Source organism: Dendrobates tinctorius, unplaced genomic scaffold, assembly GCF_039654945.1.
Source record: "Dendrobates tinctorius isolate UK_male_01 unplaced genomic scaffold, ASM3965494v1 ptg000120l, whole genome shotgun sequence".
In the NCBI taxonomy this organism is placed as follows: Eukaryota; Metazoa; Chordata; class Amphibia; order Anura; family Dendrobatidae; genus Dendrobates; species Dendrobates tinctorius.
Window position 1 is genome coordinate 7,191,608 of NW_027361788.1, and position 26,185 is coordinate 7,217,792.

A 26,185-nucleotide genomic window follows, 5' to 3' on the forward strand; every position below is an offset into this window, starting at 1 on the left:
GGATGCATATGACTTGGTAGCAGGGCAGGCCTTGCTGCCAATGCATAAGAAAACAGAATGGGAGTACAAAATGAATAATATGAAGCAGATATACATGGGCACATCCAGTACCTGGGTTCAAAGGCTTATTGGGGTGCATATGACTTTTTTATGGAAGCCCTCCTGGACATGTCATGAAAGGGGTATTGGGGTGCATCGTAATTCTTGGCAGATGGACATTTCATACATCAGAATGGAGAACATGTGAATAATGTAGCTATTGGGTATTAATTAATGACCTATTTTAATGTCTCCTTTCACTTAAAACATATTAATATGATCAACTCCCTCCTCCGCCCACCGCTGCCCCCTCCAACCTCCCTCATCTCTGCTGAGGACTTTGCCATACACTTCAAAAATAAGATCGACCAAACAAGGCAAGTCTTCATTGTTCAACCACCACAACCCCTTTGTATACCAGACCATTCATTATCATTATTATTTATTTATATAGCACCATTGATTCCATGGTGCTGTACATGAGAACAGGTTACATACAAATTACAGATATCACTTACAGTAAACAAACTAACAATGACAGACTGTATAGAGGGGAGAGAGGACCCTGCCCTTTTGGGCTTACATGCTACAGGATGGTGGGGAAGGAGACAGTAGGTTGGGGGGTTGCAACAGCTCCAGTGATGGTGAGGCGGTATGACCAATGCCCAAACCCCATAAACGCCCTCTCCAACATCACTGAAGGGGAGCTTAATCGCCTCTTCTCCAAATTGCACCTCACAACCTGTGCACTTGAATCCATCCCATCCCACATCCTCCCCAACCTCACCACTACACTTATCCCATCCCTAACCCACCTCTTCAACCTATCGCTAACGTTCGGTACCTTCCTTTCTGCTTTTAAACATGCCACAATCACACCTATCCTTAAAAAGCCAACCCTCGACCCAACCACTATGTCCAGCTATCGCCCAATATCACTGCTCCCATTCGCTTCCAAATTCCTGGAGCTACACGTCCACACTGAACTCTCCTCCCACCTCTCATCTAACTTGCTCTTTGACAATCTACAATCTGGTTTCCGCCCCCATCACTCCACTGAGACAGCCCTGACTAAAATTACTAACGACCTACTTACAGCCAAAGCAAACGGACAATACTCTATACTCCTGCTTCTAGACCTATCCTCTGCATTCAACACAGTTGACCACTGCCTCCTACTGCAGATCCTCTCCTCCTTTGGCATCAAAGACCTTGCCCTATACTGGATCTCCTCATACCTTTCAAACCGCACATTCAGCGTCTGCCACTCCCATACTACCTCCTCATCCCACCCTCTCTCTGTTGGAGTCCCCCAAGGCTCTGTTGTGGACCCCTAGTCTTCTCAATTTATACCCTTGGCCTGGATCAACTCATAAAGTCCCATGGATTCCAGTACCACCTTTATGCTGACGTCACTCAAATCTACCTCTCTGGCCCAGACGTCACCTCTCTGCTGTCCAGAATCTCGGAGTGTCTATTAGCCATATCCTCCTTCTTCTCCTCTCGCTTCCTCAAGCTCAATGTGGTCAAATCTGAACTCATCATCTTTCCTCCATCTCACAGATCTTCCTTACCTGACCTAGCTATCACAATTAATGACATCACACTTTCCCCAAGTCCGCTGCCTCAGAGTAACCCTTGACCCTGCCCTGTCCTTCAAACCACACATCCAAGCTCTTTTTACCTCCTGTCACCTCCAGCTCAAAAATATTTCCAGAGTCCGTCCTTTCCTCAACCCTCAATCTACAGTTGTGGCCAAAAGTATTGACACCCCTGCAATTCTGTCAGATAATACTCAGTTTCTTCCTGAAAATGATTGCAAACACAAATTCTTTGGTATTATTATCTTCATTTAATTTGTCTTAAATGAAAAAACACAAAAAGAATTGTCCTAAAGCCAAATTGGATATAATTCCACACCAAACATAAAAAAGAGGGTGGACGAAAGTATTGGCACTGTTTGAAAAATCATGTGATGCTTCTCTAATTTGTGTAATTAACAGCACCTGTAACTTACCTGTGGCACCTAACAGGTGTTGGCAATAACTAAATCACACTTGCAGCCAGTTGACATGGATTAAAGTTGACTCAACCTCTGTCCTGTGTCCTTGTGTGTACCACATCGAGCATGGAGAAAAGAAAGAAGACCAAAGAACTGTCTGAGGACTTGAGAAACCAAATTGTGAGGAAGCATGAGCAATCTCGAGGCTACAAGTCCATCTCTAAAGACCTGAATGTTCCTGTGTCTACCGTGCGCAATGTCATCAAGAAGTTTAAAGCCCATGGCACTGTGGCTAACCTCCCTAGATGTGGACGGAAAAGAAAAATTGACAAGAGATTTCACCGCAAGATTGTGCGGATGTTGGATAAAGAACCTCGACTAACATCCAAACAAGTTCAAGCTGCCCTGCAGTCCAAGAGTACAACAGTGTCAACCCGTACTATCCGTCGAAAAGGGACTGTATGGTAGGAGACCCAGGAAGACCCCACTTCTTACCCCGAGACATAAAAAAGCCAGGCTGGAGTTTGCCAAAACTTACCTGAAAAAGCCTAAAACGTTTTGGAAGAATGTTCTCTGGTCAGATGAAAAAGTAGAGCTTTTTGGGCAAAGGCATCAACTAGAGTTTACAGGAGAAAAAAAGAGGCATTCAAAGAAAAGAACACTGTCCCTACAGTCAAACATGGCAGAGGTTCCCTGATGTTTTGGGGTTGCTTTGCTGCCTCTGGCACTGGACTGCTTGACCATGTGCATGGCATTATGAAGTCTGAAGACTACCAACAAATTTTGCAGCATAATGTAGGGCCCAGTGTGAGAAAGCTGGGTCTCCCTCAGAGGTCATGGGTCTTCCAGCAGGACTATGACCCAAAACACACTTCAAAAAGCACTAGAAAATGGCTTGAGAGAAAGCACTGGAGACTTCTAAGGTGGCCAGCAATGAGTCCAGACCTGAATCCCATAGAACACCTCTGGAGAGATCTAAAAATGGCAGTTTGGAGAAGGCATCCTTCAAATATCATAGACCTGTAGTAGTTTGCCAAAGAAGAATGGTCTAAAATTCCAGCAGAGCATTATAAGAAACTAATCTCCCGATACCTTCCCTCACATAATCTCCGGTCATCCCAAGACCTCCTTCTCTCCTCCACACTTATTCGCTCGTCACCCAACCGCCTCCAAGACTTCTCCTGAATAGCCCCGTCCTCTGGAATTCTTTGCCCCAACATGTCCGACTATCAACCACATTCGGATCCTTCAGACGGAACCTGAAAACCCACCTCTTCAAGAAAGCCTACAGCCTGCCATGACCCCACTACCTCCTCAGTCTTCACCACTACCGGAGATATCACCTTAACCAAAACCGGAACTGCTGCAATCCACCGACCTACTGTCTCCTTCCCCACCATCCTGTAGCATGTAAGCCCGAAAGGGCAGGGTCCTCTCCACTCTGTATCAGTCTGTCATTGTAAGTTTGTTTACTGTAAGTGATATCTGTAATTTGTATGTAACCCCTTATGTACAGCACCATGGAATCAATGGTGCTGTATAAATAAATAATAATAATAATAATGAACAGCCCATTGACATGCACCTGCAACACGCAATTACTTCACAATTATTTCTCTGTTACATATATATATATACTTTGAAATCTAAACAGAACATTGAATAAATATACAAGTCAGGAAGTAAAAAAAACCTTCAAAATATCATTGTCAGTTTTTCAAAGTCTAGCTCATAGACATTGACTATCATTTTATGTTATGAAGGGTGCTATTAAAAAGCTGCATAATTATTTAGTAATCCTTTTATGGTGTACACTTTGCTTGAACATAAGACTTTCATAGAGTATGTTCAAATAACAGCTGGATAATGTTATTAATATATTTGAGCATTTTCTTGTTCCAGTTTCAGTTTAAAAACGTTATTTTTATTTTTGCTAGAATGGATTATTGTTCCATAATGCCCTTGATAATTTTGATGTAAAATAGACACCCTTGCAGATCCTGAAAATATAAAAAAACAGCCACTTATGAACTTTTGAATGTGTCACAGATTATATACCTTTATACTGGAAAGCTGCAGGTAACATTACAAATTGTGTTTTTGCATACAGCATTGTTATATTGTTTGCAAAAACTGAACTACACCCATCTGAGTTGTGTATGGTATTGCAGCTTTACGTTATTAAAGGGAACCAGTCAAGTGAGTCATGCTACCCGAAATTTGAAAATATTTAATTTAAACTCTAAAATGTTTCTGAAAAATTCTGCTTTCAAGCAGAGGAAACTGGGATCTAGCTTCTTGCTGGCTTCCTTTCATCACTGCTTAGCTAGATTGACAGGTTTCTCTCTATACACAGAGTTAGGTCCAAAAATATTTGGACACTGACACAAGTTTTGACATTTTAGCTTATTGTCAAAACATATTCAAGATAGTTATATAATCAATACAGGTTTATAGTGGAGACGCTCAGCTTTAATTTGAGAGTTTATGAATTACAGCTCTTTAATATGTAGCTGCCTCTTTTTCAACGGACAAAAGGTAATTGGAGAATTATTTCAAAAGCTCTTTAATGGGCTGCATGGGTTTTTACCTCATTAATCCTTCATCAATAAAGCCAGTAAAATGTCTGCAGCTTATTCCAGGTGTGACATTTGCATTTGGTAGCGGTTTCTCTTAAGCAACAATACGCTGTAATAGGAGCTCTCAATGGAAGAGTAAAAGACCATCATTAAGTTAAAAAAAGGAAATCCATTACAGAGATAACAGAAATATTAGGAGTGGCAAAAATACAATTTGGTATATTCTGCAAAAAAAGGAGTGCAATGGTGAGTTTGGGAACTCAAAAAGGCCTGGATGTCCAAGGAAGACAACAGTGGTTAGTAATTGCAGAATCCTTTTCATGCTGAAGAAAAATGCCTTAACAACATCCACACATGTGTAGAACATTCTCCAGGAAGTAGGAGCTTCAGTATCTACAGTAAGTCTACCATAGAGAGAATCAGCCTTAAAAATAGGATAGAATACAGTTTGCAAAAAGCATCTAAAGAAGCTGCCCAGTTCTGGAAAAGCAAAACTAAAGTCAACCTGTTCCAGAATGATGGGAAGAAGAAAGTATGGAGAAGGCTTGGAACAGCTTATGACCCACAGCACTGCACATCCTCTGTAAAACATGGTGGAGGCTGTGTGATAGTAGGGGCATGTATGGGTTCCAATGGCACAGGGTCACTAGTGTTTATTGATGATGTGACTTAAAATAGAAGCAGTTGGATGAATTCTGAAGTGTACAGGGTGATACTTTCTGCTCAGATTGATCCCAATGCAGTGAGGTTGATTGAACAGTGCTTCACAGTAGAGAATGACAATAACCCAAAACGTACTGAGGAAGCAACACAGGAATTTTATAAGGCAAAGAATTGGAATATTCCACAATGGCCAATACATCATCATCAGATCTCAGCCCCATCGAGCTGCATATCACAAGCTTAAGACAATCGCAAGGCAGAAAGGCCCACAAACAATGCAACAACTGAAGTCAGCTCTAGTGAAGGTGACAAAGCATCACAAAGGAAGAAACCCACCGTTTGGTGACATCCATGGCTTCCTGACTTCAGGCAGTCATTGCTGCAAACGATTCTCTACAAAGTATTAAAAATCACAAAATACCTCTATTAAGTGCAAAAAAGCAGAACAAGGTCAAGAATATATTTAACCATACATATAAATTTTATTACAAAAGCACATGAGACAATATAAATTCAGAGTATCACAAACCAAGCAGTAAAAAGGGGATAATATTTTTCCAGGGTATAGCTAAAGCTCAGAAAAATTTGTGCACTAAGTATGTGCAGTGCACAAATGATTAAATCAAAGAGAAGATTAATAAAATGTATGTTATTGAACATGGCATCATAGATAAATTATATCCACCTATATCCCTCTAGTATTTTGAGCTCCCATTATCCATAAAGAAAATCATGCTCAGGTAAGACGGAGCTCTCAATGCAGAGATTCGCTGTGAAAGTGCCGTAGTACATGTAGTGCAAAATCAGTAATACATACTGTAATAATAAAGTGTATGTGCCTTGCTACAACTCACATGAAAATGGAGACCTGGACTCCAGCCTGCCACCCCTGCCTCCCGACGAAGCCATGACAAAATGCGCGCAATATTATACTTTTTATTAATCTTCTCTTTGATTAAATCATTTTTGCACATACTTGGTATACATTTTTTTGTGCTTTAGTTATACCCTGGAAAAATAGTAGAAAAGAAGGAACAAAGATCAGCTCACCTCCTCTCCAGTCCCACCGCGCGGATTATACTGTACAGTGCTGCAAGTAGTATGAAGGTGAAGCAGAAGTCCAGCGTGGGTGATAGCTATAAAAAACAACTTTTTTTCCATTTTCATTAAAAGCACATAAGTCCAAAATCAACCTTTATATCCAGAGAAACAAAAACTGGTAACTCTTACCAGTGACAGTCAAAGGCTTAAAGTGCACCTGTCTGATGCAGTGAATAAAATCTCCCATAAGAGCTCTGCTGCATCCAAACATTTCATCCAACAAAGGTATCCCTTTCTTATAAGGTCAAAACACTTCCTGAACAAGAGCCACAGTCATAGAATCATAGAGTTGGAAGGGACCTCCTGGGCCATCTGGTCCAACCCCCTGCTCAAAGCAGGATTCGCTAAATCATCCCAGTCAGATGTCTGTCCAGCCTCTGTTTGAAGACTTCCATTGAAGGAGAACTCACCACTTCTCGTGGCAGCCTGTTCCACTCATTGATCACTCTAACTGTCAAAAAGTTTTTTCTAATATCTAATTTGTATCTCCTCCCATTCAGTTTCATCCCATTGTTTCTAGTCTTTCCTTGTGCAAATGAGAATAAAGATGATCCTTCAACAATGTGACAGCCCTTTAGATATTTGTAGACAGCTATTAAGTCTCCTCTCAATCTTCTCTTTTGCAAACTAAACATTCCCAAATCCTGCAACCTTTCCTCATAAGACAGGGTTTGCAGACCGGTCACCATTCTGGTCGCTCTTTTCTGAACTTGCTCCAGTTTGTTGATGTCTTTTTTAAAATGTGTTGCCCAAAACTGGACACAATATTCCAGATGAGGTCTGACCAAAGAGGAGTAGAGGGAAATAATGACTTCACGAGATCTAGACTGTATGCTTCTGTTAATACATCCTAGAATTGCATTTGCCTTTTTTGCTGCTGCATCACACTGTTGACTCATATTCTGTCTGTGATCTATTAGTATACCCAAGTCTTTTTCACATGTGCTGTTGCTTAGCCCTATTCCTCCCATTCTGTATATGCTTTTTTCATTTTTATTGCCCATATGTAGTTTTTTTATTTTTCCCTGTTAAAAACCATTCTGTTAGTTGCTGCCCACTGCTCCAGTTTATTTATATCTTTTTGAATCCTCTCTCTCTCTTTTCTAGTATTAGATATCCCTCCTAGCTTTGTGTCATCAGCAAATTTAATCAGTTTACCCTCAATTCCTTCATCTAAATCGTTGATAAAGATGTTGAACAATACAGGGCCCAGGACAGAGCCCTGTGGTACCCCACTTGAGACATTCTTCCAACTGGATTTCCAGCCATTTACGACCACTCTTTGGGTCCGATCACTAAGCCAGTTATGAATCCACCTAACAGTTGCCTTGTCCATTCCATACTTAGTCATTTTTTCATTAAGGATTGTAAGAGATACTTTGTCAAATGCTTTGCTGAAGTCAAGATATACTATATCTACAGCATTTCCTTGATCCACCCAATCAGAGATTCCGTCATAGAAGGAAATTAAGTTAGTCTGACATGACTTATTAGTTACAAACCCATGCTGACTCGGTTTAATCACTGCATTCTTATCCAGGTACTGACATACATGTTGTTTAATAATTTGTTCAAAGATCTTTCCTGGTATAGAAGTCAGACTCGCTGGCCTATAGTTGCCTGGGTCCACCTTCTTCCCCTTTTTGAAGATAGGAACAACATTTGCTCTTCTCCAGTCTTCTGTGACTTCTCCTTTTCTCCAAGAATTTTCAAAGATTATGGAGAGGGGTTCAAAAATTTCTTCTGCTATCTCCTTCAGTACTCTGGGGTGTAATTCATCTGGACCTGGAGACTTGAATTCATTTAGGTTAGCTAAGTGTTTCCTCACTATCTTTCTGTTTATAGATATCCTGGATTCTTCTATTCCCTTAATAGGACAGTGAAGAACAGTTGATGTTACATTTCCTTTCTGAGAGAAAACAGATGCAAAATAGGAATTTAAAAGTTCGGCCTTCTCAACATCCTGTCTTACCATATCATCATTTTCATCCTGTAAAAATCCTATAGCATCTTTGACTTTTCTTTTACTTTTGACATATCCCCAAAATCCTTTATTATTGCTTTTGACATCTCTTGCAAGCCTCAATTCATTGTCAGCTTTACTAATCTGATTTGTGCCCTGCAGGTTCTGCAGACAGCATTATATTCTTCTTTAGATATGCCTCCCTCTTTCCATTTTATAAACATTTTTTTTCTTCCTTTTTAGCATGTGCTTAAGTTCTGTGTTCATCCATCCTGGTTTCCTTAAATGCTTCCTATTCTTCCCTCTTTTCGGAATTGTTAACAATTGTGCTTTGAGAATTTCATTTTTCAAGATTTCCCATCCTTCCTGGACATTTTTGTCTTTAAGGATATCCAGCCATTGGATCCCTCGAATTCTCTTTCTGAATCCCTTAAAATCTGCCTTTCTAAAATCTAACCTTGACGTCTGAGTCTTCACAGGTCTTCCTCCTCTAGTTATCCAAAATTCTAAAATAGCATGGTCGCTACCTCCTAGGGTCCCAGCCACTTTTACCTCCTCAACCATTTCCTCCCTGTATATAAGGATTAGATCCAAGGTAGCCGTTCCCCTTGTTTTCTCCCCTACCTTTTGGAAGATAAAGTTGTTATGGCAAGAGATGCAAAAACTGCCTGTTCACAAGAAGGAGAAGTGGATAAATGCCGCTAATGAAGAGATGGAGTCCCTTCACCAACTCCAGACATGGGAGCTCACTGAGCTACCACAATAAAAAAGAGCTATCGGATGTAAGTGGGTCTTCAAAAACAAATATGACTCAGAAGGTTCACCGGTTTAAGGCAAGATTGGTCGCAAAAGGGTACTCACAAAAGTATGGTGAAGATTGATGCTACATTTTCTACAATTGTGAAGCAAACCTCATTCAGAACTTTAATGTCCGTAGCTGCAGTTCAACAGATTACAGTGAGACATTTTGACATCAAAACATCCTTCCTACATGGTGACATTGAAGAAGTACATGAGCCAACCCAAGGGATATATTAAAAAGGGTGAAGGGCACCTTGTTTGTAAAATGCAAAACTTTCTCTATGGACGTAAGTAGTCTTCAAGAGCTTGGAACTCAAAAATGAACAAAGTTTTGATGGGTGAAGGATTTAAAAGATCTCAAGCTGATTCATGTTTGTATACGAAAAATGTAGCGAATGAGTGGATGTATGTTCTATATGTCGGCGATGTGATCATGTCTCATCAAGATGAAAAGGAAATTGCAAAGCTAGGTAAAATTCTCAACCAGCACTTTGAGACTAAGGACTTTGGAAATGTGACATATTATTTGGGAATCTAAATCCAGAGAGAGGAAGATGGGAGTTTTCTTCTCAACCAAAGTTCTAAAATTTCCACACTCCTAAACCAGTTTTGAATATCAGAAGCCAAAGGTGCATCAACACTACTTAAAGTTGGAAGAAGAAGATCTGCTACCCATCAATGAGAGTTACAGACAAGCAGTAGGGGCGCTTCAGTACATAGCATCCACAGCTCATTCAGATATCACAGCCACAGTTGGAATTCTCTGCTGACGTGTAAGCAAGCCACGCCAAAGAGACTGGATTGCAATTAAGAGAATAATCCAATATCTTAAAGAAACTCAAAGGCTAAATCTTAAGATATGTGCATCAGGAGATCTCCCTCTCAGAGGTTATGTGGATGCAGACTGGACTGGAGATTCAAGTGATCAGAAATCAACAAGTGGTTACTTGTTCAAGTTAGGAGAAAATTAAATTTCTTGGTCCAGCAGAAAACAAGTGTCAGTCCCATTATCTTCTATAGAAGCAGAATATATATCTGCTGCTTATGCAAATCAAGAAGTAATTTGGTTGAAACAACTTTTGGAATATTTTGGCAAGCCATTAGCTCAACCAACGGTTATCTATGAGGACAACCAAGGATGCATTAAACTTGCCAGCAGTGAGAATATTAGTGCAAGGACTAAGCACATTGATGTAAAACATCACCACTTACATCACTTAGTGGAACGTGGTGGACTCGAGTTTGTTTATTGTGAGTCTGACAAGATGATATTTGATGGTATGACAAAGCCATTATCAAGAGCCAAGTTTGTGGACTTCAGAACAGCAATGGGACTTACAGGATAAGTAGTTGTTGAGTGGGGGGTGTTGTAATATGTTTGGTGCAACAGCTCCATTCCTGTCTGAGTGTTCAGTTGCTAGATTTGCATGTTATTTATAAAGTTAGAACAAAAAAAAACTCCCAGAGGCTCACGCAGAGAGAGCATGTGACGGTATTTCCTGTATCTGTGTATGAGAGAAGCAGCCTGCTGTAGATGCTGCACAGATAGAGACAAATAAATGATTTATTCCTGATGTATAAAGCTTATCATATATTGTTCCTGTTTGTTCCTAAAGAAAGAAGCTCTGTTGTCACACGCTTGGAGAGCATATTGACTAATCCACAGCTAACAATGACCATTTATATATGAATATGCACAGAACAAAAAGAGACAAACAGCTCCTTCGCTATCTCTATGGGGCCTTTTTCAAGCCTTGACTGTTTTTCAATATAAAGAGAAAACCGTGTGCACTACCCAAGAAAGTGCTGTAGTAGATTCCCACACCATACAACAGATGACGAAAAACTAGGCACTCAGCTTATAGATTAATTTTGGTGACTTTTTAATGCAGTCCAAAATAAAACGTTTCGGCCACATCCGGCCTTTGTCAGTTACAGACTGTTAAGAGGGCTGAGGATTCGTGGGAATCCAACGTCTATCCTCGTCCATCATAGACGAGCGGTGGATACCGCGTCTTCTCACCAGGCACGCTGACACACTGTTAGCCTCGGACTTCTGACTAATGGGGTTAAGTCAGTAATACCCCCATATCTACAGTTTCATTTATACCGAGACGTGTCCTGCTTTTAAGATGTTGGATTCCCACGAATCCTCAGCACTCTTAACAGTCTGTAATTGACAAAGGCCGGATGTGGCCGAAACGTTTCATTTTGGACTGCATTAAAAAGCCACCAAAATTAATCTATCAGTTGAGTGCCTAGTTTTTCGTTATCTATTGACTGTTTTTCAAGTCATGTGGTTTCCAAACAACCACTGATCACACGGTTAGTAGATATCATAGAACTATTTTAATCTATCTGTTCTTTCCAGTGTGTGCCCAAAATGTATGGGGTAAGTCAATGCGAGGCTTATGGTAGCAGAATCAAACACCTGTATGGGTGAAATAATTATCCATGTCACTTTTTCACCAGCTGGATATGCTGCTTAATCATTGTTCCGCATGTTTGTGGAGACAGTACTGAGTCGGTTACCTTTGAAGAATATACTGTACAATAAAAATTTACCATTCTGTGCAAAAAATGATGCAAAGTAAGAATGTCTTCAGTAATAGAAGTGTTAATAGATTATTCTTATGAATTAACAAAATACAAAATGAATGAACAAAAGCAAAATCTAAATTGCATCAATTCTGCTACACTTGCAAACAGTTTTTTTAAGGAACTCTGCAGGGAGGTTGCTCCAAACATCTTGGGGGAAAAAGTCACAGGTTGTAGTTTTGCATAAATCCTTCATGTGACCGGTGGGACACCACTACACCAATCTACTACTGAGTCAGTGAAATATTTGGCTGCAACAAAAGGCAGTTTGTTGCCACAGGGCTGGAGAGCGGCACAATAAGGATAGTGTGCAGAAAACAGTGAGGCATGGTTGGAGGTTCCTTGCAAGTTTGGGGCTTCATTTTAGCAAAGGGAGTTGGGAATTTGGTCAGAATTTATGGTATCCTCAATTGACAGGCAAATACTAATCCATCATGTAATATCATCCGGGAGGAATCAGCTTGGCTCCAAATTTATTGTGCAGCAGGATAATGACTATTATATATTATTATTATAACTAATATTTGGTGTTTGGAGCATATGACAGGTATCTTTTTCCTTTCTTACAGGCTGTGGAACTGACCTCCTTCAAAGCATCAGGTAAAGTGGACGATATGTTGGTTATATTTTAAACAATTAGACCCTATTCACTCAAAGTTTAGTAGTTCTGAAAATTGGTCATGCCTGCAATTTTCCAAACTCCTATATAAACCAATGAAGAGAGTCATGCACAAGAGGTCTCAAAATTGATGTGATTGAATCAATAAACCCCCAAAAGACTTTTTCTGCATGATTATAAGCTTTTTTTATCATTTGATTGCACCTTTAAGCATAATTGCTTTTTCACAAAACTTTTGACATGTCATAGAGGCATGTCTAATTTTGGAACTATATTGTAATATTTTGGTGCTGTTTTGTATTGCATAGTTTACAGGAATCTATTCTCACTTTCAACAACTGCTCCATTTACTAGTCTTAGGCTAGCTTCACACTAGCGTTTTGGGCGGCAGCGCACGGCCGTCGCTAAGCCCCGCCCCCTGCCCGCCCCCTCCGATCCTCTCCGACTAGTATCGCACACGGCTGCATGCGATCTGCACACCCTATCTTTAGCATAGGGTGCGCAGACCGTGCGCTGACCGTGCGCTAGTAGAATTTTGCGTGCGCTGCGCCCTTTTCACAGTGTGTCGGTGTGCGCCGAATGCACCATGTTGCATTTTGGTGCTCTCGGAGCACCGTCAAAAGGGCGCAGCGCACGCAAAATTCTACTAGCGCATGGTCAGCGCATGGTCTGCACACCCTATGCTAAAGATAGTGTGTGCAGATCGCATGCAGCCATGTGCAATGCTAGGCAGAGATGGCTGGAGGGGGCAGGCAGGGGGCGGGGCTTAGTGGCGGCCGTGCGCTGCAGCCCAAAACGCTAATGTGAAACTAGCCTTAGAGGTAGCTAGGACATCAATACAGTTTGGTGCCTTATGTGGTTATATGTTGGGAAAAAATAGGCCAGAGTGCAACACATCAGGGAAGCCACCTCAGCGAGTACCTCTGTTGGTGTGGTCACAATTTTCATATTTTTGAAAAACTTATACAATTTTTTTTAAATTATGGAATGCAGATTTCACTATAGCCTAATCCTGTCTGAAAATCCTCTTGACGTATATTTGTGATTGTTCAAAACACAATATGAAAGTAACCTAGTCCGAAGTATTGCACCTGAGCTATAAAGTAACTACAGTATGATATGGCCAATAATAAATTGTTGTACTGTATATAAGAAAGAGAAAATTTCTGTCTCTCCAAATAAAATGTTCCTTCATGCTACTGGCAGTGACAATTATATTGTTAAATTAAGCGTGGTTGAACATTTTTAGAAACGTTATACTGGTATCAAAATGAATGGTACAGGAAAAGTGGCACTGGCAAAGGACAGGTTAATGAGAAAAAAGGACTGTGGCTAAAAATGTGGGAGCTGCAAGCAGAAGTAGCGCCTCTTCTGGTACCAGCTTTCCTGGCAGTAGTACTACCAAACGTAGGTCACAATTTGGCTTATTTTCCACCAGCAAACTAATTAGTTGGGAGAAATGGAGGGAATAATTAATTATTTGACACATCACTCTTCTCAGTAACAGCAGCGTGATGTTAACTCTGACAGCATCACCATCAGTTTTTGTGTTCTGTACAGTATTCCTCCTCTTGTGCCATGACAGTCATTTACATAGTGGACTTTAAATTGTGTCAAGAACTCATTTGCTCATCACTGTCGTCCCCTAATCCACAGCACCCAATGGATTTATTGGAGGAGACGATCAGTAGGCCTGAACTTTAATGACTTGAACCTGGAGGAGATGAAGGACACAATTCAAACACCTAGCTGACTGTGTTGCTGTCTCTGTCAGCTGTAGTGGTAGGGGTACTGACAGTTGTAGTGGCATTCTGAGTGAGGGCAAATCTTGAGGTGGAAATCAGACATGAGGACAAGGAGCTCAGCACATTTCACATACTCAGGAAATGGTCAGCTGAGTTGGAGATAATTATGATTGTGTAGTGGACAAAACCTTGTAACCAAATTTGGATGCTGGGGTGGTGATGTAACTAAGGAAGAAAGGTTAGCCTTGTTGATTTACAGTGGAGGTGATGTCCAGCCAAAAAGATATCCAGGGCTGATCACAGGATTCCAGGAGCAGGCAGAGGGCTGACAGCCCCTCTGCCTTTGGATCGGCGACCCTGCGGCGTGACGCTGGGTCTCAATCGCTGCAATGGTAATCAGATGTAGTCATGATGACATCTGGGTTACCAGAGCTGAGAAACTTTGTGGTCATGCGCAGTGCATGATAAGGAAGTCTACCAGGTCAGTGCAGTAAGTGCAGCGCTGACAGCTTCTATAACATGCAGATGCTGCTTCATCTGCATGCTATAGAAACGATCAGCCTGCAAAAAATGATTGTCCCATAGTGGAATAAATAAATATTTGAATGACAAAAAATTTAAACAATAAAAGTACACATATTTGGTATCGCCGCGTCCGTAATGACCCAACCCAACTGTCCCGCTAGTTAACCGCTTTAGTGAACACCATAAAAAACAAGGCAAAAAACAATGCTTTATCATAATATCGCCAAACAAAAAGTGGAACAACAAGCGATCAAAAAGACAGATATAAATAAACATGGTACCGCTGAAAACATCATCTTGTCCCGCAAAAAACAAGCCCCATACAGCTCTATCAATGGAAAAATAAGAGTTATAGCTCTCAGAATAAAGCGATGCAAAAATAATAATTTTTTTATGTAAAATAGTTTTTATTGTATAAAAGTGCAAAAACATAAAAAAAGATGTAAATGAGGTATTGCTGTAATCGTGCTAACCCGAAGAGTAAAACTGCTTTATCAATTTTACCACACACGGAACGGTATAAACACCCCCCCCCTTTAAAAAAAAGAACTTCATGAATTGCTGGTTTTTGCTCATTCTGCCTCCCAAAAATTGGAATAAAAAGCGATCAAAAAATTTCTTGTGCACGAAAATAGTACCAATAAAAATGGCAACTAATCCCGCAAAAAGCAAGACCTCCCATGACTATGTGGGCCAAAATATGGAAAAACTATAGCTCTGAAAATATGGTATTTTTTGCAATAAAAAGCGTTTTTTTAGTGTGTGACAGCAGCCAAACATAAAAACCCGCTATAACGCCACTTTCACTCATACTGATGTTCCCGGTACCGGAGATGTCAGTGTCCGTGTGTGTAATACTTGTGGCACACATGTGCACAGACCCGTTCACTTGAATAGGCAAATAGCGCTCCGTTCCTCCCGAGTCTCTCTGTATGGCTGCCCAATGGTATAAAATTTTGTGACACACTCATGGTGTTAATATGATGACTGCACCCCTAGATGAATTTATTGAGAGGTTTAGTTCATAAAATGGGGTCACTTATAGGGGTACTGCTGTTTTGGCACCTCATAGGCTCTCCCAGTGGGTCATGGCACCAGCAATTCATAACAGCAAGATTTGATGCTCCTTCCCTTCTGAGCTCTGTCATGTGCCAAAACAGTGGTCTACCCCCACATATGGGGTATCAGTGTACTCAGGACAAATTGCACAACAACTTTTGGGATCCAATTTCTCCTGTTACCTTTGGTAAAATTACAAAAATTGGATCTGAAGTAATTTTTTTGTGAAAAAAAGTTAAATCTTCATTTTTTTTAAACATTCCAAAAATTCCTGTGAAGCACCTGAAGTGTTAATAAACTTCTTGAATGTGGTTTTGAGCACCTTCAGGGGTGCAGTTTTTAGAATGGTGTCACTTTTGGGTATTTTCTATCATATATACCCCTCAAAGTGACTTCAAATATGATGTGGTCCCTTAAAAAAATGGTGTTGTAAAAATGAGAAATTGCTGTTTAACTTTTAACCTTTATAACTTCCTAACAAAAAAAATTTTGGTTCCAAAATTGTGCTGATGTAAAGTAAACATGTGGAAAATGTTACTTATTAAGTATTTTATGTGACATTGTGACATATCTCTGTGATTTAAGGGCACAAAAATTAAAAGTTGGAAAATTTCAAAATGTAATAAAATGTAAAATAGCATGAGGAGTTTTTTTTTTTAAAGAAATTAGTCTGTCTTTCTTATAATTACTAACATGTGGGCTTTATGTCAGCTGATATTAAAAAACTGACATCAATCCCCGCATATATTACACCACTTGCCACTGCACCCACCAGGGCAAGTGGGAAGAGCAGAGCAAAGTACCAGTATTGGCACACGTAATAGATGCACCTTTTCTGGGCGGTTGCGGGATGCTAGTTTTAGGCTGGGGAGGGCTAATATCCATGACCCATTCCCAGTCTGAGAATACCTCTGAGAATACCAGCCCCCAGCTGTCTGCTTTAGCTTGGCTGGTTGTCAAAACTGGGGGGACCTCACACTGTTTTTTTAAGCTATTTATTTAAATAATTAAAAATACAGCATGAGGACCCCACTATTTTTGATAACCTGACAATATAAAGCTAACAGCTGGGGGTGTTGCCTGCAGCTGTCAGCTTTATCTACTCTGGTTATCAAAAGTAGATGGGAACACTTGCCATTTGTTTTTTTTTTTAATTTATTTATTGCACAAGCGTCGGCTGATCAATACTGTCATCAGCCTCACGTACTCTAGCTGCTATTAGCGAGAGCAGGTGTAGGATGATGAGAGTATGACTGAGACTGGTGTAAGGAGATAGACCGGACCGCGGGTACCTGCATGCCGGGTCCGGAACTAGAAAGGCTGCATCCTTTGTTCCCGGGGGGAGACTGAGTGGGGCGGACCTTCCCCTGCTGTCTGGGGGAAGCCTGAGAGAGGCGGTCCCAGTCCTTCCCCTGCTGCAGGAGGGAAGGAGGAGAGAGACTGAGCTTCCTGCTCACCGAGGAGAGCTGGTAAAGCTCATGCAGCAGCAGGGGGATAAAAGGGGAGAAGCATGCCAAAAAGGTCAGTCTGGCGCCGACGCAGAGCAGTGTGGAGGACAGCGCAGAGAGCAGTATGCAGAGCAGAGAACAGCACTCTCTGCTTTCCCCACCAGAAAGTACTGGTTTGGCGATGGGCTGTATAGAAAAATCCCCCGTCGCCTGCAGAGTGGAGCCGTGCCAGCAGAGCAGAGCTAAACCAAGTGCCGTACTTGGCGTGATAGTGAGTACCGCACATGCTCTGCCTAAGAGTGACCGCATACTTACCAGACCCCTGCATACAGGTCCATCGTATATGGACGACCCACTGTCAGCTCCCTGCTACTCTCCACGCTAGAAGGTGACCCTAATGAAGGCAGAGACTGCACTGTGAGTGCAACACATAGAGAGAGAGACAGACGGTTAGGACAGAGCCTCACAATCAAGGACTTGTGTACACCGAGGAGCAAAGTCCCGTTATGGTGGTTCCCTACACTAGACTGAGTACCATGGTAGATGCGTTTGAGCACGGGAATTCTTCCTGCCTCCCAGAGACTTCGCCGAGACATTCCACACTGCTGTTGTCAGTGTCACCGTTGGATCCCCGTCTGTTACAGACCTCACCGAGGCGTCACATGCCGCTGTTGTCGGTGCCACCATTGGAACCCTGAGGAGCTGCACCCAAGAAGACTACAGACTGACAAGTTTCACCTCTTTATTACTGAACTTTCATTCGTCCACTTTCATTTAGTGGGCAATGTAACCTTAGACTCAACAGCCATGAAAAGTATGATTATTGCTGAACAAAATAGCATTTCAAGAAATGCCACCACCTGGTTTGATCTCAATTTGGCTTTCCTTTTACATTGCAGTTATTTTTTTAATTATGAAACTAAGCAACTTAGTTGTAATGTGTATGTCTTACAAATTCACTTCAAAGAAACAGACATTTTCTCCCTCTCTAGAATTAAGCGTGTTTCTATACTTAATAAATCAATATTGGACCACTCACTAGTAGTAACAGAAATCATATTTGCTCCCTCCACAAAAGATTCCCTCTTATGGAACTGCAACTCCATTCTCCTCAATATTCCAGAGTTTAAAACAGAACTGGAAGAAACCATAAAACAATACTTTACAGAAAATAAATCAGACGAGTTAGACTCCTTCATTATATGGAACACCCATAAGGCGGTCATTAGGGGAAAATTAATACAAATTTCCTCTAGGTACAATAGAAAGAAAAGAGAAAAAAATAAAAGATATACAGGCGTAAATTAAAATAAAGGAGAATCTCCAGAACAATCTCCTTTCGCCATCCCCAGGCATACACCTAGAGATTCTGAAACTCAGACAAAATCTTAAAGCTGCCATACTATCTGATTATAACGCAGTAATAAAAACCTCAAAGTTTATGGTTTATTCATCACTAAATAAACCCACAAGGTTTATGATGAGGAGACTGAAACAAGACAGGATCAAAAACAGGAATAATAAAATTAGAAACCACCAAGGAGACATCAAACAACACCCAAGAGATATTGCCGACACATTCGTGGACTTCTGCTTCAAGCTATATAATCTTAAATCTGACTCTACAACCCCACAACCGAATCCTACAGTCATAACAGCCTTCCAAAAAGACCTACATCTCCCCAAAATTGATTCCTCAGATTTAAACCACTTAACATTACCCTTTGACACAAAAGAAATAATTGATACAATCCGAATCCTAAAAGTACAAAAGTCACCGGGTCCTGATGGATTCATAAACGAATATTACAAAACATTTGCAGAAATACTATCCCCCCCACTTGGAACAAATCTTCAACCGAGCCTCTCTTTGTGGATATTTCCCTAAGGAGATGCTCGAGGCAACAGTAATAATGATCCCCAAATCCAAAAACGACACTGAAAAAGTACAGAACTTCAGGCCAATATCACTCATTAATAGCAACACAAAAATCTACTCCAAGATATTAGCGGATAGGTTGAAAGGCATACTCCCCAAATTGATCAACAATGATCAGTTGGGCTTTATAGAAGGCAGACAGACATCAGACGGCACAAGGAGACTCCTAAACATTATCAATATGATAAATTCTACAAAATCCTCTACAATTATTCTAACTCTATGCCGTAAAGGCATTCGACAGGGTCAATTGGGAATATTTCAGAACTGTCCTGAAGCATTTTGGTTATGACAACAGATTACTAACATCTATCTTCTTACTATACTCTTCTCCAAATGAGAGGAATTACGTCAACAATCATCATTCCAGACCCATGAATATCAGCAATGGAACTAGGCAGGCCTGCCCCCTATCCCCACTCCTTTTTGCCCTGGCCATTGAGCCTCTAGCAGAGAGGATTAGGAGGGACAACTCAATTTCAGGCATTAAGATCCCCACACGTCAATACAGTTGTGGCCAAAAGTATTGACACCCCTGCAATTCTGTCAGATAATACTCAGTTTCTTACTGAAAATGATTGCAAACACAAATTCTTTGGTATTATTATCTTCATTTAATTTGTCTTAAATGAAAAAACACAAAAAGAATTGTCCTAAAGCCAAATTGGATATAATTCCACACCAAACATAAAAAAGAGGGTGGACAAAAGTATTGGCACTGTTCGAAAAATCATGTGATGTTTCTCTAATTTGTGTAATTAACAGCACCTGTAACTTACCTGTGGCACCTAACAGGTGTTGGCAATAACTAAATCACACTTGCAGCCAGTTGACATGGATTAAAGTTGACTCAACCTCTGTCCTGTGTCCTTGTGTGTACCACATTGAGCATGGAGAAAAGAAAGAAGACCAAAGAACTGTCTGAGGACTTGAGAAACCAAATTGTGAGGAAGCATGAGCAATCTCAAGGCTACAAGTCCATCTCCAAAGACCTGAATGTTCCTGTGTCTACCGTGCGCAGTGTCATCAAGAAGTTTAAAGCCCATGGCACTGTGACTAACCTCCCTAGATGTGGACGGAAAAGAAAAATTGACAAGAGATTTCAACGCAAGATTGTGCGGATGTTGGATAAAGAACCTCGACTAACATCCAAACAAGTTCAAGCTGCCCTGCAGTCCGAGGATACAACAGTGTCAACCCCTACTATCCGTCGGCGTCTGAATGAAAAGGGACTTATGGTAGGAGACCCAGGAAGACCCCACTTCTTACCCCGAGACATAAAAAAGCCAGGCTGGAGTTTGCTAAAACTTACCTGAAAAAGCCTAAAACGTTCTGGAAGAATGTTCTGTGGTCAGATGAGACAAAAGTAGAGCTTTTTGGGCAAAGGCATCAACATAGAGTTTAGAGGAGAAAAAAAGAGGCATTCAAAGAAAAGAACACAGTCCCTACAGTCAAACATGGCGGAGGTTCCCTGATGTTTTGGGGTTGCTTTGCTGCCTCTGACACTGGACTTCTTGACCGTGTGCATGGCATTATGAAGTCTGAAGACTACCAACAAATTTTGCAGCATAATGTAGGGCCCAGTGTGAGAAAGCTGGGTCTCCCTCAGAGGTCATGGGTCTTCCAGCAGGACAATGACCCAAAACACACTTCAAAAAGCACTAGAAAATGGTTTGAGAGAAAGCACTGGAGACTTCTAAGGTGGCCAGCAATGAGTCCAGACCTGAATCCCATAGAACACCTGTGGAGAGATCTAAAAATGGCAGTTTGGAGAAGGCACCCTTCAAATATCAGGGACCTGGAGCAGTTTGCCAAAGAAGAATGGTCTAAAATTCCAGCAGAGCATTGTAAGAAACTCATTGATGGTTACCGGAAGCGGTTGGTCGCAGTTATTTTGGCTAAAGGTTGTGCAACCAAGTATTAGGCTGAGGGTGCCAATACTTTTGTCTGGCCCATTTTTGGAGTTTTGTGTGAAATGATCAATGTTTTGCTTTTTGCTTCATTCTCTTTTGTGTTTTTTCATTTAAGACAAATTAAATGAAGATAATAATACCAAAGAATTTGTGTTTGCAATCATTTTCAGGAAGAAACTGAGTATTAGCTGACAGAATTGCAGGGGTGTCAATACTTTTGGCCACAACTGTATAAAATAAGTCTCTTTGCAGATGATTTACTGCTAACCCTTTCAGTCCCTATAAAATCTACCAGTTCTCTGCTAGAAATACTAGACTCATTCTCTATCATATCATACTTCAAAATAAACAAGAAAAAATCAAAACTACTGTATTTCAACCTAGATGACCAAACCAACAACATCCTGAGAAATTCAACTGACTTCACTTGGGAAGAGGAAACAATTCCTTATCTGGGGGTACTCTTTACTAAAAATACTCTTTCGACTATTAAAACTAACCGTGACAGTTTCATAGACACAATCTCGAAAGACATTCTAAGCTGGGAGAATTTGAACATGGATAGGTAGAATCTTAGCTGTGAAGTCAATTATTCTTCCAAAGATTCTATACCTTTTCAGGGCATTACCCTTAATATTCCCACCTTCTTACCGAAATAAAATCCAATTATCTGTTGACTCTTTCATCTATACAAAAGGAGACCAAACGGAGGTTTGGGACTTCCAAATCTTCAAGCTTATTTTCTAACTAATCTATTAAAACAAAGCTCTCACTGGGTTAATGAAAACTCACTACCGGCCTGGCTTGAGTTGGAAACAATACAAAACAACAATCTACTACTAAAGAATTATTTATTAACTATTTATTCGACTCCATATCCCACAAAACCTCACATCCTATCTTCTCAGCAATCACTTCAGCATGGGATAAACTAGCTAGACCACATAGGGGAGACAATAGATCAAACCTGATAGGTAATTTTCCATTGTCTTCATCCAACTATACATTTCAGATACCAGATAGCTGGATGCAATCAGGCGTCAAGAAAATTAAGGATGTGTATAGCAACAACAACTTCACAAATTTTGAGGACATCAAAAACAAATTTAATAGCCACTCATCAGATTTTATGTTCCAAGTCATCTTAAAAGAATATGTTCAAAAATGTATTATCAAAAGTTCACCAAAAGCAGAGATAACACATCTACTTCTCAATAATGTAGATCACAAAACCTTCTGGAGTACAAAATATCTGTATAGCTACTTTAACAATGATAATTTTATTATTATTATTTATTTATATAGCACCATTGATTCCATGGTGCTGTACATAAGGGGTTACATACAAATTACAGATATAACTTACAGTAAGCAAACTAACAATGACAGACTGATACAGAAGGGAGAAGACCCTGCCCTTTCAGGCTTACATGCTACAGGTTGGTGGGGAAGGAGACAGTAGGTTGATGGGTTGCAGCAGTTCCGGTGTTGGTTGAGGTGATATCTCCGGTAGTGGTGAGGAGGCAGCAGGGTCATTGCAGGCTGTAGGCTTTCTTGAAGAGGTGGGCTTTCAGGTTCCGTCTGAAGGATCCGAATGTGGATGATAGTCGGACATGTTGGGGCAAAGAATTCCAGAGGATTTGGGCTATTCGGGAGAAGTCTTGGAGGCAGTTGGGTGAGGAACGAATAAGTGTGGAGGAGAGAAGGAGGTCTTGGGATGACGGGAGATTAGTTCAGAGACATATGGAGGAGACAGGTTATAGATGGCCTTGTAGGTCAGTATTAGTAATTTGAACTGGATACGCTGAGGGAATGGGAGCCAGTGAAGAGATTTGCAGAGGGGAGAAGCGGAGGAGTAGCGAGGAGAGAGATGAATTAGTCAGGCAGCAGAGTTAAGGATGGATTGGAGAGGTGCGATGGTGTTAGCAGGGAGACCACAGAAAAGGATGTTGCAGTAGTCGAGGCAGGAGATGATGAGGGTGTGCACAAGCATTTTAGTAGATTGAGGGTTGAGGAAAGGATGGATTCTGGAAATATTTTTGAGCTAGAGGTGATAAGAGGTAGAAAGAGCTTGGATGTGCGATTTGAAGGACAGGGCAGAGTCCCAGGCTTACTCCGAGGCAGCATACTTCCGGTACTGGGGAAAGCATGATGTCATTAATTGTGATAGGTCAGGTAAGGAAAATCTGTGATATGGAGGAAAGATAATGAGTTCAGATTTGTCCACATTGAGCTTGAGGAAGCGAGAGGAGAAGAAGGAGGATATGACTGATAGACAGTCCGGGATTCTGAGCATCAGAGAGGTGACATCTGGGCAAGAGAGGTAGATTTGAGTGTCGTCAGCATAAAGGTGGTACTGGAATCCATGAGACTTTATGAGTTGACCCAGGCCAAGGGTATAAAATGAGAAGAGTAGGGATCCTAGAACAGAGCCTTGGGGGACTCCAACAGAGAGAGGGTGGGATGAGGAGGTAGTGTGGGGGTGGGAGACGCTGAATGTGCTGGTTGAAAGGTATGAGGATATGGCGAGGTCTTTGATGCCAAAGGAGGAGAGGATGTGTAGTAGATGTTAGGCGTCGGGTTCCTGTCACTGCACAGCGGGAATAACGAGCCTTACTTCCGGCGGTCTCCTATTCCTCTCCAGCCGCAGAGGAGGTTGCTCAGCAAACTTGTCGGTCCCGGCATTCTGCCGAGACCAGCTCCGTGGGTTTGCTTGCTGCTGCCACCTCTGGCACAGCTATGGCAATGCAAGCTGCTCAGCAGCGAGATTCTATAGGGACTAAGTCCCCATGTCGGGCCACTGAGTGTGCCCGAGGAGTGATCTCCCATTGGAGATCAAGGGTCACATGCTCAGGTCCTGCTCGTGTTTGGATTGGCCCATCCGAGAAGCCAGGAAGGTCCCGGACGCTCGCGGCTATAAAAGGTTCGCATGGCCACTTGGCCATGCGCTAGGATAGCCTGTATTTTCAGACTATAAGGAGTGAGTGGTGTATGCACGTATGAATGTCTCTGGTGACTGACTCATTATGAAACCCCTACCCTTGGTACGCATGTTTTGTGCAGCCTAGCCTGCTAGCGCCCAGGCTTAGGCGTAGGTAGGTCAGAGTTTGAGTCAGGCATTAGCCATCATCAGTGACTCGGCACGCCTTAGTGCCCCGTGCTCCACACTCCATAGTCAGCGTCTATAGCGGCGCTCGTGGCAGCGACGCCGTGTGCTCAGTGGGCCTAGAAGGACTCTATCCCCGTGTCCTTGGGGTAGAGTTTTGTGGCCGCTTGCTGTGCGCTCTTTGGCCAGGCTCTGTGAGTTAAACAGGCTCCTGCATCCATGTTCAGCGGCTGTGCGGCTCTGTGAATTAACAGAGTCCGCTCCTGTTCACATTGGGTGACGTAACCCACGTGTGACTGTTTTTATGCCGCTCTATTCTTCCACCATTACCTAGCAGCAGTGTACCACCTCTGCACGGTGGACCCCGGGCTGCAAACGCACCTACTATTATTTTATAATTTGGTGCGTTCCACCAGTCCTAACATTATCCTAGCGCCAGGGTCTGGCTAGTAATGGCGGACGAACAGCGACTGCTGCAGTACATCCGGCAGCTGCAGGGCAGGTTGGTGGCTCTTGAGCGTCCAGCCTCAGCTGTGGATGTTACTGCAGTCGCTGTTCAGGCAGCCACAGAGGCTGTCTCCCGTGTGACCACTGCCATCCCTGCCCCGACTATGTCCCGCCTCCCGCTGCCGGAGAAGTTCTCGGGTGATAGTGCCTCTTGTAGGAGTTTCGTGAGCCAGTGCTCGATACAGCTGGAGCTGCTGGCGGCACGATTCCCCTCCAAGTGGTCCAAAGTGGGATTTATTATTTCCCTCTTGTCGGGCAGGGCTTTTGGAGTGGGCCACACCGCTGTAGGAGCATGGTGATCATGTGGTGCAGAGTGACTCTCGGTTCTTGGACACTCTGAAGCATGTCTTCCTGGGACCACGAGTCACCCATGACACCGCGCTCCGGCTGCTGGCATTGTCACAGGGTTCCTCCATGGTCAGCCACTTTGCCATCCAGTTCCCACAGCGGCTGGGAAGACGCTCGCCCCTAGTGGCCGTAGGAGGCGGCTCACTAGAATCCGCGGCGTTTTCCTCAAAGTTGTCCTTTAAGGGGACAATTGGGTTAGGTTCTTCCACTCTGGTGGTGGAGCTTCGCGTGGATTCCGGAGCGGAGGGCAATTTTATGTAATCTGCCTTCACTCAACGGCACGCGATACCACTGCTTGTGATGTCCAAGCCAGTCACCGTCAGAGTAGTGAATGGCGTGACTCTGCCCTCACAGATTGCCCACCAAACCGCTCCACTGTTACTCTCGGTGTCTCCATCTCATCAGGAGACGATATCCCTCCTCGTCATGCCCGAGGGTATCGACCAGGTCCTTCTAGGGGTCCCCTGGTTGCGGTATCACTCTCCCCATATAGAGTGGTCCTCGGGGAGAATTCTTGGTTGGAGTAAGTCATGTGAGGGTAGATGTCTGAGGGAATGCGTCCAGGTTGCCTCCACCGAGGTCCCCGCAGATCTTTCCTCGCTTCCCAAACACTATCGACAGTATGCGGACGTGTTCTCCAAAAAGGCGGCGGAGACCCTTCCACCGCATCGCCCCTATGACTGACCTATTGACCTCTTGTCTGGTGCTGAGCCTCCCCGGGGTCGAGTCTATCCCTATCTCTCCCGGAGACAGAGGCCATGTCTCAATACATCAGGGAGAATCTGGCAAGAGGATTCATTAGGAAGTCAGTGTCACCAGCTGGGGCGGGATTCTTCTTCGTCCAGAAGAAGAGTGGGAAACTATGTCCTTGCATGGATTACAGGGGTCTTAACGCCATCACCGTTAAGAATAAGCATCCTCTACCCCTGATATCGGAGCTGTTTGATAGGCTACGGGGAGCGAGAGTGTTTACCAAACTTGATCTGCGGGGGGCTTACAACCTGATTCGCATCCATGATGGGGACGAATGGATGACGGAATTTAACACCAGAGACAGGCACTATAAATATCTGGTGATTCCCTTCGGGCTCTGTAATGCCCCAGCCGTCTTCCAAGACTTTGTGAACGATATCTTCTGGGATATGCTTACCACCTCGGTAGTAGTCTATCTGGATGATATTCTCATCTACTCTCCAGATATTGACTCCCACCGGAGAGATGTTTGCTAAG

The 26,185-nt window shown here is 42.4% G+C and overlaps 1 protein-coding gene across 1 annotated transcript in view; it reads left to right on the forward strand.

Moving 5' to 3' along the window:
• The window catches only part of ADGRD2 (adhesion G protein-coupled receptor D2), a 739,028-nt gene that overhangs the window by 557,602 nt on the left and 155,241 nt on the right, over positions 1-26,185 (forward strand). Inside the window, exon 29 of the mRNA XM_073541421.1 lies at positions 12,316-12,346. Coding sequence (XP_073397522.1) covers positions 12,316-12,346 — 31 coding nt within the window. The remainder of the gene's footprint in view (positions 1-12,315; positions 12,347-26,185) is intronic.